The sequence below is a fragment of the Salvelinus fontinalis genome, chromosome 22 (genome assembly GCF_029448725.1).
Source record: "Salvelinus fontinalis isolate EN_2023a chromosome 22, ASM2944872v1, whole genome shotgun sequence".
Classification (NCBI taxonomy): Eukaryota; Metazoa; Chordata; class Actinopteri; order Salmoniformes; family Salmonidae; genus Salvelinus; species Salvelinus fontinalis.
This window is the reverse complement of record NC_074686.1, coordinates 21888724-21908063: the sequence shown is the minus strand read 5'-3', so window position 1 is coordinate 21908063 and position 19340 is coordinate 21888724. Positions and strand designations below refer to the sequence as shown.

The window sequence follows — 19340 nt, the reverse complement described above, 5'->3', positions numbered from 1 at the left end:
CCATGTTGACTGTACAATCTACACACACAATGCATAGTCCGGGTAGCCATTTGATTAGCTGCTCAGGAGTCTTAAAAGCTGTTGAGAAGCCTTTTGGTCCTAGACTTGGCGCTCCTTTAACGCTTGCCATGCGGTAGCAGAGAGAACAGTCTATGACTGGGGTGGCTGGAGTCTGATATAAAGGTCCTGGATGGCAGGCAGCTTAGCCCCAGTGATGTACTGGGTCACACGCATTATCCTCTCTCGTGCCTTGAGGTCGGAGGCTGAGCAGTTGCTGTACAAGGCAGTGATGCAACCAGTCAGGATGCTCTCGATGTTGCAGCTGTAGAACCTTTTAAGGGTCTGAGGACACATGCCAGATCTTTTTAGTTTCCTGAGGGGGAATAGGCTTTGTTGTGTGTCACTAGTTCGAGCCTAGGCGATTGGGACAGAGGAGGAAGCAAATATGTTAGCAGCACAATGCTGTCTGTCACACCACATGCACACGTACGCCACTTCTTTTTTTGGAGAGTAGATAAGACATATCAGATGGTACATCCGTATTTTTTTTGCTGTATAATAAATACATTTGTTGCTGTATAATAAATAGCCAAGCCTTTTTTTGCTGTATAATAAATAGCCAAGCCTTTTTGTGAAATAGCACAAAGGTCTTTATGATCTCTTTATACTCTCTAAGTTTACGTCCCAAACGGCACCCTAGTCCCTATATAGTACACTACTGCTGAGCAGGGCTTTCTTTCTTTCCCTCCCTCCCTCCCTCCCTCCCTCCCTCCCTCCCTCCCTCCCTCCCTCCCTCCCTCCCTCCCTCCCTCCCTCCCTCCCTCCCTTGATTCCCTCTGCCAGATCTACTGGTGTTTCTAAATAATCCAGTAAGTGACAGCACAAGTAAGGTGTGGCCTTACCTTTACCCTGCAATTTGACATAATGACCAGCAGAGATCAGCATACTCACATTTTTGACATAGTCCTGCAGCTGCACAACGAGCATTAGTGTAACTTCAACAATGCAATCATACCACAATAAGATTAACATGGCATGATCGGTTAATTGCACACAAGGTTCAACCGAAATTTGCCTTCCGCTTTTAATCAACCCACTCCGAAATACACGTTCAGTACGAGTCAAACGTTTGGACACACCCACTTATTCAAGGGTTTTTCTTAATTTTACTATTTTCTACATTGTAGAATAACAGTGAATACATCAACACTATGAAATAACACACCTGGAATCATGTTTAACACTTTTTGGGTAACTACATGATTCCATATGTGTTATTTCTCGTATTTGCAAAGGTGGAGCGCTTCATCTTGCACCTTCAGTGCGCCTGTGCGAACTAATCTCCGTACACCTTCGACAGCGATTTCTGAGCACTGTATTCAAATTGTTAGTTAGCTAGCTACGCAAGCTAATATTTATCTAAGCAGTGTAGCTATGTTCAAATGAAAATTTATAGAATACAGTAACCTGATAATAGTTGTTACCTAGGTTTTGGCACTATTGGTAGCTAAATTAGCTGGTTAGTTTAGCTAGTTCCGTCTGGCTTCAGTTGTGTGATTGAACGACGTAGCCAGCTAACAAGGGATTTAAAGTCGAGCGAAGCAGGAAGCAGCTTTTGGAGGATTGTTTCAAAGGTAAGTGCAGCTAACGTCAGCTATTATATCTTATTTCTCAAGATACACAACTGTCTCAGTGAGAATGTACATGTATTGTGTTCATTGTTAGTTCATGAAAGTTGTTAACTGGTTAGCGAATATATAACTACACTAGTGATTAATTAGCCAGAACTCTGAAAACTAGCCACCTGTTGCTACCTAGAGCAAGCTAACGTTAGCTATTTGGCTTGTAGACTAGTTACAACACAGTCCAAGAGTTTATCACATCACTTGTTTGGTAGCTAGTTTTGTCATTAACTTTATAGTTCCAAGTAAATGTTTATTCCGTCTGATTAAATGTTCCTATTTTAGTTAACCAGCTAGCTAGCTGATAAGCTAGTGCAACTAGATAGCTATCCAGGGAGGTCAGGTGCAGTGCACAACCCCATATTCCATAAGACGTTTGGCTATTCTTTTGTGCCACTATAACGTTACATGACATAGTATTTAGTCGGCAAAATGTTGGTTAAATTGATGGTACGCTATTTAGTTGGCACATGAGTTATTTCTGTTTGGTGATAGACACACAGTGCCCTGCTGGTTTGGCCCCCTGCAATGCCAAGTGCCAGAACAACAATATTGTGTACAGAATTCAAGGTAATTGAAGTAGACTTGACTTTAACCACAATTTCAGACTACATTTCCATTTGTATGCCATCAAATAGGCTAAAAAGCAGTTCAGCAGACACGCAAAAGTACCAACAAGGCATTTTTAAATAGGCTAGAAATATTTTGTCTAGTACAGTCATCAGTTGGATTGTTTTCAGGACATTATGTGTCAACAAAAAAACCTGTAGATAGACCCATACAGTAACCTTGCTTCGTCCAGTAACAAGCCATTGTTTACAGATTGCTCGTTGCAGACGATTCCGTAGCTTAGCATCCTTGATCAACCTATACTATTGTCCCACTTATCAAATTTTATTGGTCACATACACATGGTTAGCAGATGTTAATGCGAGTGTAGCGAAATGCTTGTGCTTCTAGTTCCGACAGTGCAGTAATATCTATCAAGTAATCTAACAAATTCACGAGGACAACCTTATACACACAAATGTAAAGTGATGAATAAGAATATGTAAATATATGGATGAGCGATGGCTGGGTGGCATAGGCAAGATGCAGTAGATGGTATAGAATACAGTATATACATATGATATGAGTAATGTAGGATATGTAGACATTATTAAAGTGGTGTTATTTAAAGTGAATAGTGATACATTTGTTAAATACATTTATTAAATGTATTAAAGTGGCCAGAGATTTGAGTCTGTTGACAGCAGCCACTCTGTGTTAGTGATGGCTGTTTAACAGTCTGATGGCCTTGAGATAGGTATTTTTCAGTCTTTCGGTCCCAGCTTTGATGCACATGTACTGACCTCGCCTTCTGGATGATAGCGGGGTGAACAGGCAGTGGCTTGGGTGGTTGTTGTCCTTGATGATCTTTTTTGGCCTTCCTGTGACATTGGGTGCTGTAGGTGTCCTGGAGGGCAGGTAGTTTACCCCCGGTGATGCGTTGTGCAGACCGCACTACCCTCTGGAGAGCCTTGCGGTTGTGGGCAGAGCAGTTGCCGTACTAGGCGGTGATACAGCCCGACAGGATGCTCTCGATTGTGCATCTGCAAAAGTTTGAGTGTTTTAGGTGACAAGACAAATTTCTTCAGCCTCCTGAGGTTGAAGAGGCGCTCTTGCGCCTTCTTCACCACGCTGTCTGTGTGTGTGGACCATTTTAGTTTGTCTGTGATGTGTACATCCAGGAACTTTAAACTTTCCACCTTCTCCACTACTGTCCCGTTGATGTGGATATGGGTGTGCTCCCTCTGTTGTTTCCTGAAATCTTGTTTTTTTTACTTTGAGTGAGAGGTTATTTTCCTTACACCACACTCTAAGGGCCCTCACCTTCTCCCTGCAGGCCATCTCATCGTTGTTGGTAATCAAGCCTACCACTGTAGTGTTGTCTGCAAACTTGATGATTGAGTTCGAGGCGTGCATGGCCACGCAGTCATGGGTGAACAGGGAGTACAGGAGAGGGCTGAGAACGCACCCTTGTGGGGCCCCAGTGTTGAGGATCGGCGGGGTGGAGATGTTGTTTCCTACCCTCACCACCTGGGGGCGGCCTGTCAAAGTCCAGGACCCAGTTGCACAGGGCGGGGTCGAGACCCGTGGTCTCGAGCTTAATGATGAGTTTGGAGGGTACTATGGTATTAAATGCTGAGCTGTAGTCAATGAACAGCATTCTTACGTAGGTATACCTCTTGTCCAGATGAGATAAGGCAGTGTGCTGGTGATTGTGTCATCTGTGGACTTATTGTGGGGGATGTAAGCAAATTGGAGTGGGTCTAGGGTATCAGGTAGGGTGGAGGTGATATGATCCTTGACTTGTCTCACAAAGCACTTCATGATAACAGAAGTCAGTTGAGCAGTGAATTTCATTTACATTTACATTTAAGTCATTTAGCAGACGCTCTTATCCAGAGCGACTTACAAATTGGAAAGTTCATACATATTAATCCTGGTCCCCCCGTGGGAATTGAACCCACAACCCTGGCATTGCAAGTGCCATGCTCTACCAACTGAGCCACACGGGACCACGGGACCACGTTAGTTCAGTTACCTTAGCCACCATTGTTCCTGTTCCCAAGAAAGCTATCTTGAAGCATGTGGGCCCAGCAGACTGGGATAGGGATTGATTGAATATGTCTGTAAACGCCAGCCAGCTGGTCTGCGCATGCTCTGAGGACGTGGCTAGGGATGCCCTCTGGGCCAGCAGCCTTGCGAGGGTTAACACGTTTAAATGTTTTACTCACGTTGGCCATGGTGAAGGAGAGCCCACAGGCTTTGGTAGCGGGCCATGTCAGTAGCACTGTGTTGTCCTCAATGCGAGCAAGGAGGTTGTTTAATTTGTCTTGGAGCAAGACGTCGATGCCCGCGACAGGGCTGGTTTTCTTTTTGTAATCTGTGATTGACTGTAGACCCTGCCACATACGTCTTGTGTTTGAGCCGTTGAATTGCAACTGTACTTTGTCTCTATACTGACGCTTTGCTTGTTTGATTGCCTTGTGGAGGGAATGGCTACACTGTTTGTATTCGGTCATGTTTCCAGTCACCTTGCCATGATTAACCTCTCTGGGATATGTGGAACGCTAGGGCACCAAATTCAAAACAACAGAAATCCCATAATTAAAATTCCTCAAACATACAATTTTACACCATTTCAAACATGTATTTTACACCATTTTAAAGAAAGATTTGTAAATCCAGCCACAGTGTCCGATTTCAAATAGGCTTTATGGCGAAAGCACATGAAACGATTATGTTAGGTCAGCACTTAGTCACAGAAAACCATACAGCCATTTTCCTAAGAAGGAGAGGTGTCACAAAAGTCAGAAATGTCATTATAAAAATTCACTTACCTTTGATGATATTCATCAGAATGCACTTCCAGGAATCCCAGTTCCACAAATGTTTGTCTTGTTCGATAAAGTCGATAATTTATGTCCAAATACCTCCTTTGGATTTGTGAACTAAAAGCGCAAACAAAAACTCAAGAGGCATATTACAGTTCGTAGGAACATGTCAAACGATGTATAGAATCAATCTTTAGGATGTTTTTATCATAAATCTTCAATAATGTTTCAACCCGAGAATTCCTTTGTCTTTAGAAATGCAATGGAACGCAGCTAACTCTCATGGGTGCGCGCGAGACTGAGCTCATGGCATTCTGCCAGACATCTGGTTGAAACAGCGCTCGTTCTCTCCCCCTTCACAGTAGAAGCCTCAAACAAGATTCTAAAGACTGTTGACACCTAGTGGAAGCCTTAGGACGTGCAATATGACCCCATAGACACTGTATATTCGATAGGCAATGACTTGAAAATTACAAACCTCAAATTTCCCACTTCCTGGTTGGATTTTTTCTCAGGTTTTTGCCTGCCATATGAGTTCTGTTATACTCACAGACATCATTCAAACAGTTTTATAAACTTCAGAGTGTTTTCTATCCAAATCTACTAATTATATTCATATTCTAGCTTTTGGGGCTGAGTAGCAGGCAGTTTACTCTGGGCACCTTATTATCCAAGCTACTCAATACTGCCCCCCCAGTCCCAAAGAAGTTAAACGTGGTGGTTCACGCTTTCAGTTTTGCACGAATACTGCCATCGAACTGCGGTTTCTGGTTAGGGAAGGTTTTTAATAGTCACAGTGGGTACAACATCACCGATGCGCTTGCAAATAAACTCGCTGACCGGGTCAGCCTATACGTCAATGTTGTTGTCAGAGAATACCCGGAACATATCCCAGTCCACGTGATCGGAGCAATCTTGAAGCAGGGAATCCAATTTGTCAGACCAGCGTTGGATAGACCTGAGCACGGATGTTTCCTGTTTTAGTTTCTGTCCGTGGGCTGGGAGCAACTAAATGGAGTCATGGTCAGATTTGCCGAAAGGAGGGCGGGGGAGGACTTTGTATGCATCGCAGAAGTTAGAGTAGCAATGGTCCAGAATGCTACCAGCTCGTGTCGCGCATTCGATATTCTGATAGAATTCAGGAAGCCTTGTTCTCAGATTAGCTTTGTTAAAATCCCCAGCTACAATAAATGCAGCCTCAGGATATATGGTTTCCAGTTTACATAGAGTCCAGTCAAGTTATTTTAGGGCCATCGAGGTATCTGCTTGGGGGGTGTACACAGCTGTGACTATAATCGAAGAGAATTCTCTTGGTAGATAATGTGGTCGGCATTTGATTGTAAGGAATTCTAGGTCAGGTGAACAAAAGGATTTGAGTTCCTGTATGTTATGATTTCACCATGAGCTGCTAATCATAATGCATACATCCCCACCCTTCTTACCAGAGAGATGTTTGTTTCTGTCGGCGCGATGCGTGAAGAAACCGGGTGGCAGTACCGACTCTGACAACATATCCCGAGTGAGCCATGTTTCCGTGAAACACAGAATGTTTCAATCTCTGATGTCTCTCTGGAAGCCAACTCGTGCCCTAATTTCGTCCACCTTGTTGTCCACCTTGTTGTTTAGAGATTGGACATTGGCGAGTAATATGCTCGGAAGCGGTGGATGGTGTGCTCGCCTTCTGAGTCGGACCAGTAGGCCGCTCCGTCAGCCTCTCCTGTGGTGACCGCTTTGTTTTGGGTCGGCCTCTGTGATTAGATCCTTCGTCCAGGGTGGAGATCCGGACAAAGGATCCGCTTCGGGAAAGTCTTATTCCTGGTCTTAATGTTGGTAAGTCGACGTCGCTTTTATATCCAGTAGTTCTTCCCGGCTGTATGTAATAAGACTTGAGATTTTCTGGGCTAACAATGTCAGAAATAATACATTAAAAAAACTAATGACTGCATAGTTTCCTAAGGACTTGAAGCGAGGCGACCATCTCTGTTGGTACCAGTGAATGCACTAACAGTATGTTGCACTGTATTACAGTATCTGCTAAATTACTTAAATGTTGGGTTGAATGTTGTCTTCACTATCAAATAAGAGTTTAAACACCATTTTTATCCAGGGTCACCTGTAGAGATTACGTGGTAGCTAAGTTTTGCGTGATTGTGTGGTCTAGAATGGACTACAATGGCAGCCCACAGGTGGAAAATGGGAGACCCTGGATAAAAACCTATTTTAAACCCTTATATGGTAGCGAATGACACATTCGACCCAAAGAATCGTAAGTATTGTTCCTAGAAATATTAGATCTGCCTCTGTTGACGGGAAACCGTTATTTTTTGTCAAACCGAATAGGTTAGGTTGATCCTGGATGCCAGGCTACAGAACCTTCCGCTGCAAGACATATGTAAACAATGGCTCTTTGCCGGACGAAGCATACCGTAGCCCTTGGAGGTAGGCTCTTTTTCATAAGCCCCATCTGGATGAACTACAATTTAGTTTCACTGTTTTACAAATACTTGCAACTTGAGCAATGTCTCATTCAGCAGCATTATTATTAGTCTCAAGTTTAATAAGTCTATGCCTTGTTCGGTTTCATCTCTCTGGTTTCATTATGCTTGTGATTTGAAACAGAAAGAGACTGCGTGTGTATCAATGTAAATCATGTCACTGGGCGTTTAGTTTCCACAAATTTATAGAGTAGAGGAGCAAATACTTCTCAGGCATTCATTTTCTGCTTGTTCCAACAAGTGTCCATTGCCTTCAGTGCTGACTGGAGGTGGGAAAAAGCTCTGTAGCATAGGATACCTCAAGGTTTGTCTGACTTGTCAGGTTCTTCTAGAGAGAAAATTTAAGAAAGGGATTGTTTTACTACAGTTTTATCATATTGTCGGTCGTTTTAAAGGTAAGGCTTGGTTTCTTTCTATAGGCTGCTTTAACACTGCCCTGCAAAAGGTGATGGAAGTCTAGTCTGGCTTCAAGTCCATGGTTTTAGGGAAGAGATTGGAATGTAATTTTTCTGAACAGAAAATTACCGAGTTCTTCGCTTTCCAATTCAGTCCCTGTCATCCATCACATCTAGGCTACCCGATAATAGTCCTTAATTTAGTTAATAATTGTTTGAAATGGAAAGTTAATGATATGTGTTTTATTATTATTGTTTCAGACCTATAATGATTATTGCACTGCTGTCAGTAGGCTATACGAAAAATTTAGACCAAGGCCTTACCCCCCAACTCTGTGTGGACATGGCCAGTGCTGCAGAATTTGACACAATCGGTGATTGTTGCCCACCCAGCATTATGCTTTACTCTGCTCTAGGAACAAGCCGTTTAATAAGATGTCAGGGAGTACAGAACAGGCTGCACTGGTTGTCGCTCTCTACAATATTTCTGAAAGCTATCACACAATTAAAGTGGAGAGCAGCTGATTTAGCACCAGAAGGCATTTTATGTAGGCATTTTTAGCCCTATGCAGTTATTGCCCTCCTACAGTTCATGCATTACTAATCTATAGCCTAATAAGTAATACATTAATAATTTGGCGGGTGCTCATATTTGTCCTATCTCACACAAGTGTGTATTATACGTATGTGTGAGTTGGAAATGTTTTTTGCATATTCCAACTACCTCTGAGACGCCCTCGGAGAGTTGGGTCACGGCCAGGGTCTGGCATTATCAACGGCGTCCCTGAGGCAATTATGTTTAGGTGCCTTGCTCAAGGGCACATCAACAGATCACCTTGTCTGCCTAGGGATTCAAACTAGCGTCCTTTCATTAACTGGCCCAGTGCTCTAACCGCTAGGTTTCCTGCCGCCCATGTAGGCTAGGTATTTATGTAATTGGCACAGTCAAGGGATCACCCACACCGTCACACGTGCTTTAATTTCAGTGAAAGTACATACAATACTCTTGCTTGATCACCTTACCAAACCTGGAAATCTGGCTTCCTGTGTTACTTTATTCCTTTCTGTGTAATTTTCTGGTTTCCTGAGGCAAGAGAGGACTCTAAAACAGTCACTCATGTATGCAAACAAAATACCAGTAAGCACAGAGACAGGTCGTCACCTGCTCTGCTCGCTTACCCTTTGACGCAATGTAAAATGACGGTAGACAAAGGGGTGTGTGTGTGTAACTATCTGTTGCTTTTTCAAGTGTTCAGGCCAGGACCTGTTGTGGTGTATTATGGAGCCCCCCCCCCCCCCCCCCCCCCTTGCCCTCAGAACAGCCGCAGTTCGTCGGGCATGGACTCGAAAAGTTGTCAAGTCTTCCACAGGGATGCTGGCCATGTTGACCCCAATGCTTCCCACAGTTGTCAAGTTGGCTGGATGTCCTTTGGGTGGTGGACCATTCTTGATACACACTGGAAGCTGTTGAGTGTGAAAAACCCAGCTGTTGCAGTTCTTCAAACAAACCAGTGTGCATGGCACCTACTACCATAACCTGTTCAAAGGCACTTTAATCTCTTCTTGCCCATTCACCCTCTGAATGGCACACATACACTATCCATGTTTCAATTGTCTCAAGGCTTAAAAATCCTTCTTTAACTTGTCTCTTCCCCTTCATCTACACTGATTTTGAAGTAGATTTAACTTCTCTTGGGTAGGGGGCAGCATTCGGAATTTTGGATGAAAAGCATGCCCAAATTAAACTGCCAGCTACTCATCCCCAGAAGATAAGATATGCATATTATTAGTATATTTAGATAGAAAACACTGAAGTTTCTAAAACTGTTTGAATCATGTCTGTGAGTATAACAGAACTTATTTAGCAGGTGAAACCCCGAGGACAAACCATTCAGATTTTTTTTCTTTTTTGAGGTCACTCTTTTCAATGATTTTTCATTGGGAAATCAGATTTCTAAGGGACCTTCTTGCAGTTCCTACCGCTTCCACTGGATGTCAACAGTCTAGAAATTGGTTGAGGTTATTCCTTTGTGTAATGAAGAAGTACGGCCATCTTGAAGGAGGGTCACTCAAAGTGTCCTGTTAGAAATGCATGACCAGAAAGTTTTAATCCTGTATTGAACACAGATCATCCCGTCTTCAATTTGATCTATTATTTACGTAAAAAAATACCAGAAGTTGTTTTACAAAAGTTGTTCGAAATTTTTGGCAAAGTTTACAGGTAACTTTTGAGATTTTGTAGTCACGTTTCACAATTTGGAACCAGTGTTTTTCTGGATCAAACGCGCCAAATAAATGGACATTTTGGATATATATAGACGGAATTAATCGAACAAAAGGACCATTTGTGATATTTATGGGACATATTGGAGTGCCAACAACAAGCTCATCAAAGGTAAGGCATGAATTATATTTTTATTTCTGTGTTTTGTGTCGCGCCTGCAGGGTTGAAATATGCTTCTCTCTCTTTGTTTACAATAGTGCTAACTCAGATAATAGCATTGTTTGCTTTCGCCGAAAAGCCTATTTGAATTCTGACATGTTGGCTGGATTCACAACCAGTGTAGCTTTAATTTGGTATCTTTCATGTGTGATTTAACCTGTTGGGGATGGGGGCGCTGTTTAGACTATTTATGCTAATTGGGTAATTTTTGAAACGGCTTCCCACAAAATCCTTGATCGTACAATATGCATATTATTATTATTATTGGATAGAAAACAGTCTATAGTTTCTATAGGAGTTGAAATTTTGTCTCTAAGTGGAACAGAGCCCATTCTACAGCAATTTCCCTGACATGGATTCAGATTTCAGAAATGTTGGCCACTGTTCTGAAGTCAGTTAAAACGGCACTGATATTGCTATGACTATACGGACACTTCTTACGTCTTCCCCTGGATGCCTTTACGTGATGACGATTCCAATGGGGTCGATTGCGCGTTCACAGGCCCTATAAATCAAAAAACCCTGTAGCTAGCAAGTCTTTCCTTGGTGCGTAACGCGCGTGCTGGACACCGACCCGCTCCTGTTCCAAGCGTTAGTTTAGCCTGTTATATTTCTCCGGTCATCTTTTCACTCGTTATAGGAGTTAAAAACATCATAAGGTAGTTAATTTAAAGCGTTTTATAGCAATTTATATCCGTTTAGTGCGATTTTGGGACATTTATTTTTGCAACGATGTGAATAGTTGGGCACGCTTTTCAGTTCATCCCGAACGCAGTTGGCATTTCCACATGGCAAGAGGACAGCTTTCCACCAAAAGACGATTGCTCCCAAGAAAGGATCCTTTGCCCAAGATACTGATGGAAGAACAGCTCAAGGTAGGACATTTTTATTATGATAAATCGTGTTTCTGTCGAAACATTTTAGTGGCTTAGGACGCCATGTTTTTTGACGTAGCTTCGCTTGGCGCAAACTGTATTGAAAAGTAAGGATAAATTAAAAAATGTTATTCCGCAATTGTATTAAGAGTTAAATTGTCTATCAATCCCTGTCCACCCTATATTTTTTAGTCACGTTTATGAGTATTTATGTATAAGAGTAGATCACTGTCTAAGTGGCGCAAGGACTTTTTCTGACCAGCTTGTCTACATTTCACATTGTCTAACCATGATTTTGGTGGCTAAATATAAACATTTGCGATCAAACTCTATATGGAATGTGTAATATGATGTTACAGGAGTGTCATCGGAAGAATTCTGAGAAGGTTAGTGAAAAAATTAATATCTTTTGGGGATGTTGACTTTTATCGCTCACTTTGGCTAGAATCAATGCTGGGCTGCTATGTGCTATGCTAATATAACGATTTATTGTGTTTTCGCTGTAAGACACTTAGAAAATCTGAAATATTGTCTGTATTCACAGGATCTGTGTCTTTCGATTCGTGTATGCTGTGTATTTTTACGAAATGTTTGATGATTAGTAAGTAGGTAAACACGTTGCTCTAAGTAGTTTTTCTATTCCATTTGTGACGGTGGGTGCAATTGTAACCTATGCCATCTACCTGAAATACGCACTTTTTTCTAACAAAACCTATCCCATACCATAAATATGTTATCAGACTGTCATCTAATGAGTTTTTTTGTTGGTTAGGGGCTATAAATATCTTAGTTTAGCCGAATTGGTGATGGCTACTGGTGTTGGTGGACAAATAAAAGATGGTGGATTATGCTAATGTGTTTTTAGGTAATAGATGTACATCTTTACATATTGTGTCTTCCCTGTAAAACATTTTAAAAATCGGACATGTTGACTGGATTCACAAGATCTGTGTCTTTCATTAGCTGTATTGGACTTTAATGTGTGAAAGTTAAATATTTAAAAAAAATATTTCTTTTGAATTTCGCGGCACTGGTTTTTCAGTGGGGGGGGGGGGGGGGGGTGTGCCGCTAGCGCCACGCTGATCCTAGACAGGTTAATGAAAGTTAGATTTTTATAGTAATTTTTATAGTAATTTGATTTAGGCTCTCTGCATTTTCTCTGTCTTTTTGCCAAGAGAGACAGTAGCGTCCCGCCTAAACTCAGATTTTTGGATATAAATATGAACTTTACCGAACAAAACATACATGTATTGTGTAACATGAAGTTCTATGAGTGTCATCTGATGAAGATCATCAAAGGTTAGTGATTCATTTTATCTCTATTTCTGCTTTCTGTTACTCCTCTCTTTGGCTGGAAAAATGGCTGTCTTTTTCTGTGACTTTTTCTCTAACCTAACATAATCGTTTGGTGTGCTTTCGTAGTAAAACCTTTTTGAAATCAGACACTTTGGCTGGATTTACAACAAGCGTATCTTTTAAAATGGTGTAAAATACTCATGTCTGAGGAATTTAAATTATGGGATTTCTGTTTTGAATTTGGCGCCCTGCAGTTTCACTGGCTGTTGAGGTGGGACGCTACCCTAGTGAGGTTAACAAGTGGCATCAATAAGGGATCAAAGCTTTCACCTGGTCAGTCCATGGCATGGAAAGATCAGGTGTTCTTAATGTTTTGTCCACTCAGTGTAGGTGTAGGTCTACAAATAAATAGCCTACTGATTATCCCATTAAATATAGGAAAAGCAGAGTAACCAGGGCCAGGCAGACACTTGGCAGGCTCTGTCTAGTTCCACCAAGTGCTTGATGATCCGGCTAGCAGTGGGGATTAGTTGGGCACAGAGTAGCATACAGACGGACACTGCTACAGCTACTGCTGAGAGGAATGACATCGTGTGTGTCTGTGTACACTACAGTAACACTGGACTAGTCGCCAAACCGGTTAGACAGATCAAAGCTGACCAGGCGTGAGATTGCTGCAACTGAAACAGGACAACTTAGCCTGACTGTTCTATGAATTATTTATTTTGCCACTGAGCAGCGGCTAAATTAGTGTTTAGGTTCAGTAGTCCAAGCAGTGTGTTTTTTGTGTTGTCACTTTTCATGATTAGCGCTGTGACTGTAATTGAATAAGTGTAACTGACGGTTATGGATGGAGACCGCATTTAAATAAAATAACCGTCAAAGCCGTTTAAATAGGCCCACATTTTTTTCGTTTTTTGTATAAACTTAATTTTCATGTAGTTAAACTTCACCTAATAGCGGGATTGTTTACTAATGGTTTATAAGCAGTTATGGAAACTTAATCTGTCTACATCTCTTCTTTCCATCTGTTTGATGCTCGTGCAGCTAATTCGCTAGTTGTGCGTGGGTGTAGAAGCGCTAGCATATAGGATGTGTGAATTTTTAATACAATGCACATTTTCATTGCTTGCTAGTGAATACATTTTTTATTTTTGGATGTGTCTGACTATTCATTAACAATTCAACAGCAGTCGACAAGGTTGTAATGGCTATGAGGCCAATGCACTAATGTTGTGTCAAATGGACAAGGCGCCAATCCTCTCCAACCTGGCATGGTTTAATTTGATACGGAACCTTAATTTATAGACTAACGCTGATAAATAGGCTATGGACATGTTGTGTGTTTCTATTTTAATGATTGTCAATGTCATACTCTGGCATAGCTGTCTCTCTCCCCTTCATACTTTCCTTGTCAATTCATTATCTTATAGGCTTTCCGAAAGTAGGTTAAGGTAGGGCCAGGTTTTTTAATACCTTTAAGGAAATTAGAAATATTTGCTCTTGTGTCCGACATACGCTGGTGGCTTTGATTGACGGGTCCTTTTACGGGAATGTGCGTGTGAGTTCGCTGATTCTCTCTGTATTATCTCTTTAATAATCGAACACTCCTCTTATGATTTAATCTTGGAAGGCCCTTTCTCACCAAGTCTGTAATTTTCGTCTGTATAATTAGGAAGAAAAAAACCATACAAGCACTTCTTGTTTATTACCCCGTTCACACCAATTGTGTGAAATCGTCCTGCCACAGTATGTCAATTATTTATTCGGAACAGGTTAGGTTTTTGCGTCTTTTCACATGCGAAAATAAGTTGGCCAATAAAAATGATCTGAGACACTGCCACTGACAGGTCTGTGGGTTCGTTGTGTGAATTTCATTAATTTCTCTGCCTGTTTTAATTTTTTTACATTTGCATTGCATCAGTGAAGCAAGGTATCAATTTAGCCAATGTGGTCGCATTACCCCAGTGCTAGGCTACACGTCGCTCTCACCATTTAAACTTCCCCACAAGTTCATTGCCAATGCAAGAGGTTCGATCGATGCTTCTCTCCTCAAATAGGCCTAGGCCTATTAGTAAAAAAAAAAAAAAAAGCTGGAAATAAGTTTCAAACTATTGCTGCTCATTGTCTATATATAAGCTACTCGTTCAAGAGCGGGAGGGAGCGAGTAGTGGAATTGGCAGCGTAGATGTGTGATTTTCGCAGGACTGGAGCAGTGAAGAAGACAGAAAGATGTGTAAATTAGAAGTTAATATATGAATGCATCATTTGTATAGCCTATATATTAGCCTATATCTTTTAGGCCTGCAAGGCCTGGACCACCTGTGCTATAGACAACCCTGACAGAGCAAAATATCTGCTGGCGTTTACCCTTATCAATAAGTGTGTTGCACATATTTAGATAAGCCACTCAAATGGAAATGTAATGTCAAAATAACCACCCATTGTTTTCCTAAAATGGATCAACATCTGATCATTAGGCTGTGGACAGGCTGATCACTAGGCTGTGGACAGGCTGATCACTAGGCTGTGGACAGGCTGATCACTAGGCTGTGGACAGGCTGATCACTAGGCTGTGGACAGGCTGATCACTAGGCTGTGGACAGGCTGATCACTAGGCTGTGGACAGGCTGATCACTAGGCTGTGGACAGGCTGATCACTAGGCTGTGGACAGGCTGATCACTAGGCTGTGGACAGGCTGATCACTAGGCTGTGGACAGGCTGATCACTAGGCTGTGGACAGGCTGATCACTAGGCTGTGGACAGGCTGATCACTAGGCTGTGGACAGGCTGATCACTAGGCTGTGGACAGGCTGATCACTAGGCTGTGGACAGGCTGATCACTAGGCTGTGGACAGGCTGATCACTAGGCTGTGGACAGGCTGATCACTAGGCTGTGGACAGGCTGATCACTAGGCTGTGGACAGGCTGATCACTAGGCTGTGGACAGGCTGATCACTAGGCTGTGGACAGGCTGATCACTAGGCTGTGGACAGGCTGATCACTAGGCTGTGGACAGGCTGATCACTAGGCTGTGGACAGGCTGATCACTAGGCTGTGGACAGGCTGATCACTAGGCTGTGGACAGGCTGATCACTAGGCTGTGGACAGGCTGATCACTAGGCTGTGGACAGGCTGATCACTAGGCTGGTCACTAGGCTGTGGACAGGCTGGTCACTAGGCTGTGGACAGGCTGGTCACTAGGCTGTGGACAGGCTGGTCACTAGGCTGTGGACAGGCTGCGTGCATGCATTTCTGTTTTCTAATGGTTGTCAATTTTATCTTCATGCCTGTCACAGCTGTCTCTCTCCCCTTTAATACTTCCTCACCAATTTATATAATAGGCTGCATTGATTTAGCATTATCCTATAATTTAGACAATCTTCTGATATCCTACTGAAAGGATTTGAAGCTAAGGTAAGGTTTTTATTTTTTGATATGTTTTTGGTAAAGGACAAATGTGAATTGCTTATGTGTCTGAGTGAGATGCGCTGTAGGCAGCTTTGATTGACCGGTCCTTTTAGGTGGGGGTGTGTTTGTATGAGTTCACTAATTCTCTATGTCCATTCAGAAAGTTTCCTGAAATGGACCAGCCTGCCTGGACTTCATGTCTTTAATCAGAAGAAAAAAGCGATCTTGTTAATGACCGGTGCAGGTTTTGCGCTTCCTCTCTTATTAAATGGGGTGCAACAGAATGAAACGTAGCCAAGTGCCTTTCATGATTCATCCTGTAGGATGCATAGCCTACATGCTATTTTCAGCAGCATATTATTTTTCCAGTAGTATATGATTTTTGTCATTACTGTGTTTTCTGGCCTCTTTGACCAACATATTGCAGCAGAAAATAACCTCAGCAGCGTTGGTGACGTTATGCGATTTGTTCAGAGAAGTGGAGAGAAAAACGCGTTAGACTTGATGATAATGGTTTAGTGTGTCAATCGGCATCAGTATTTTTGGGGGGAATTCTTCTCCAATCTGACATTTCATAATTTATATACTAGATTAATAAAGTAATAACGTGAATAATAAAAATAACGAAATGCTACTGATAATAACAAACTACTGGTAATAGTGAAGTTGCAGAGAAAAGCCACGTGTTTCTTTTGAGTCTATGCGCCAATCAATGGTATGGTTATGTCAGTGACAGTGTACATTGGTCTGGCCAATTACCGTAACCTTAAATTCCAAGACCGTCACAGCCCTGGTCATGTGTCTGGATGTATTCGTCCTTAGTGACCGTCCCTGTCCTTGGCGGAGATATTGATCTGTGGTACCAGAGCACATACATGCTGCATTGTCAGCACTCTGTAGTAAAGTACAGCACTCTACAAATCTGCAGTAGTAGTCACACCTTTACAGTCTGTCAGGCTGCTGTTTTATTTAACATTTACTGATTTTGTTTTCTCTCTTTTTATAGGAATAATTCAAGTCCACAGAAGTCAGGAATCCCAGACACTACTACTGTCGGGGACGTTACAAGGCCTATGGTCTTCTGAAGTGAGTAAGTTACCTAGCTGTCAGCCCCAGTCATGCTCACTGGGCACATTGCCAGGGGTGTTACCTTCTGATTGATATGTAGGTCACATATTTTACTTCCTGTTTGAGCTCTAGGCCATTTTCACAAGGTGAATGTTGAGGGAAGTTGCAGATAGAAATGGCATAAATGGAGCCTTATTCTACATTTCAGGGAGGCATGTTTGTTCTGCGTGACATATTTCTACCTGGACGTTTCACAACATTGACGTTTCACAACAAGATGAACGCAGCCCTTTTTTCTGCTCAGGTTGGTCACATGAGTAGCAGGGAGGGATTGTTTGTTTTGGTCAGTGGACTTCGGTCAGGGACTACTACATTCCAAAGTGCAGCAAAGGGTCGATACTGTACTTACCACTAACCGCCCGCCCATTTTCTGCAACGATAGGCCAATCAAATCACAAGCTAGGCGACCACAGAATTCTTTATTGCTGCGGTGACCGTTCAACTCAGTAGCGATCGGCCCTTTGTGGTGATCAACTTTGTCAGATCCTGATCCAGCCCTGGGTCTGGGTGCGTCTGCCTCAACGAACAAACACTCCCACCGACTGTCTCTCTCTCAGTTCAAAGAGCAGCTCTGAGCCTCCCTGGATAACCACTAAAGCTGTCCTTAGCTGTGATTACAGGAAAGGTACCTGAACGCTTGAAGAGGGGATTGTTCCTGCGGGCCACAAATACAGACAGTAGGCTTCCATTTAATACAATAAGTCACTGGCTGCGCTTGTCTCGTCCCATTGTCCAGAATAGAAAATAACTAACTGGTGTTTTGCTTAAACATAGTTTGTGTCATGTAGTAGGTTATAGCTTAGTAGTAAAGAAACTAGGTCTGTCCCAAAGGAAAGAATGTATATTTGTTGACTGAGTCATCTGTTCTTTGACCAGTCGATTGGTGGAACTTTTTTACGCGTGTACAGTGCCAGTCAAAAGTTTGGACACACCTACTCATTCAAGGGTTTTTCTTTGTTTTTACTATTTTCTACATTGTAAAATAATAGTGAAGACATAAAAACTATGAAATAACACATATGGAATCATGTAATAACCAAATAAGTGTTTAACAAATCAAAATATATTTTATATTTGACATTCCTCAAAGTAGCCACTCTTTGCCTTGACAGCTTTCCACACACTTGGCATTCTCTCAACCAGCTTCATGAGGTAGTCACCTGGAATGCATTTCAATTAAAAGGTCTGCCTTGTTTAAAGTTAATTTGTGGAATTTCTTTCTTTCCTTAATGCGTTTGAGCCAATCAGTTGTGTTGTAACGAGGTAGGGTTGGTATACAGAAAAGCCCTATATGGTAAAAGACCAAGTCCATATTATGGCAAGAACCAGTCAAATAAGCAAAGAGAAACCACACTGGTATTGGCACGACACAAAACGAACCCACCTTGTATTTAGTTTTGTGGACATTTGGAAAGTTGAGCGAAAAATGTATGATTTCATACTTCACTCACATAAAAATGTTTGATGGAAACCTGGCTAGTGCAAAAAACATTCCCTATTCAACCCCTGCTCTTCACCTGACAAATGTATCCATCACATGCACGTGACCAATGGCGACTTACCTATGCCTATCATAATCGCATCAATAAGTTGTTTATAAGAAACTCCGAACACTGTAACACATGTCAGCAAAATGGATGCAGAGGACGTGAAAAATAACCTCTTAAAGGGGAATGTTTACTAGTTGCTCAGGAGGGAAAGTCAGATGAGTGGATGAAGTTTGACTGAACTACTGGAGATCAACATAAAGGATCGTAAGAAGCTCTGTGTGCCAAACAGGTGCTGTTACAATACAATATACATTTTCTTCTGACCATTTGGAACAGTGTAAACAATAAATATATTATAACCATACTTTTTTTGTAAAGCCTTTGTTATAGCAAAGACTAAGAACAGCCGAATGCGTACGTGAATGCAATTGCTGACATGGAACAGATTTATTGTTTAGGCTAATTACTCAAGGCTCTCTTTATTTCAATTTAAAACTAAAATGCTTGATTGCATTTCGAATCATGAATGACTCATATGCTGTGAACATGAACAAATGAATGATTGATTGGTACAGTAACCTATATATTGACATATAGTCCTCGGTAAGTTACGGTATTAAGACAGCTCAACAGGATGGGCTCTTAGGCCTACAGCTCGATGGTGGTTATACAATGCTGCTATACTAAACCTAATAATGATAATGACATTATTTATTGTTAAAATGATGATGGTCATAATTGTAA

General features: G+C 41.9%; 1 protein-coding gene across 4 annotated transcripts in view; it reads left to right on the top strand.

The window, feature by feature from the left end:
* The first annotated feature begins 1317 nt into the window (after positions 1–1317).
* LOC129820028 (phosphatase and actin regulator 4A-like) overlaps positions 1318–19340 on the top strand; it is a 68411-nt gene continuing 50388 nt past the window's right edge. For 2 of the 4 annotated variants that reach the window (XM_055876829.1, XM_055876827.1), the window contains exons 1-2: positions 1319–1634; positions 16985–17064. Coding sequence is in view for 1 of the 4 variants with exons in the window: in XM_055876825.1 (XP_055732800.1) it covers positions 7462–7501; positions 16985–17068 (124 nt within the window). In the remaining 3 variants the exon portion in view is untranslated. Of the gene's footprint in view, positions 1635–6507; positions 6582–6688; positions 6893–7402; positions 7502–16984; positions 17069–19340 lie in introns of all 4 variants that reach the window. The other 2 variants (XM_055876825.1, XM_055876830.1) reach the window with 2 other exon arrangements.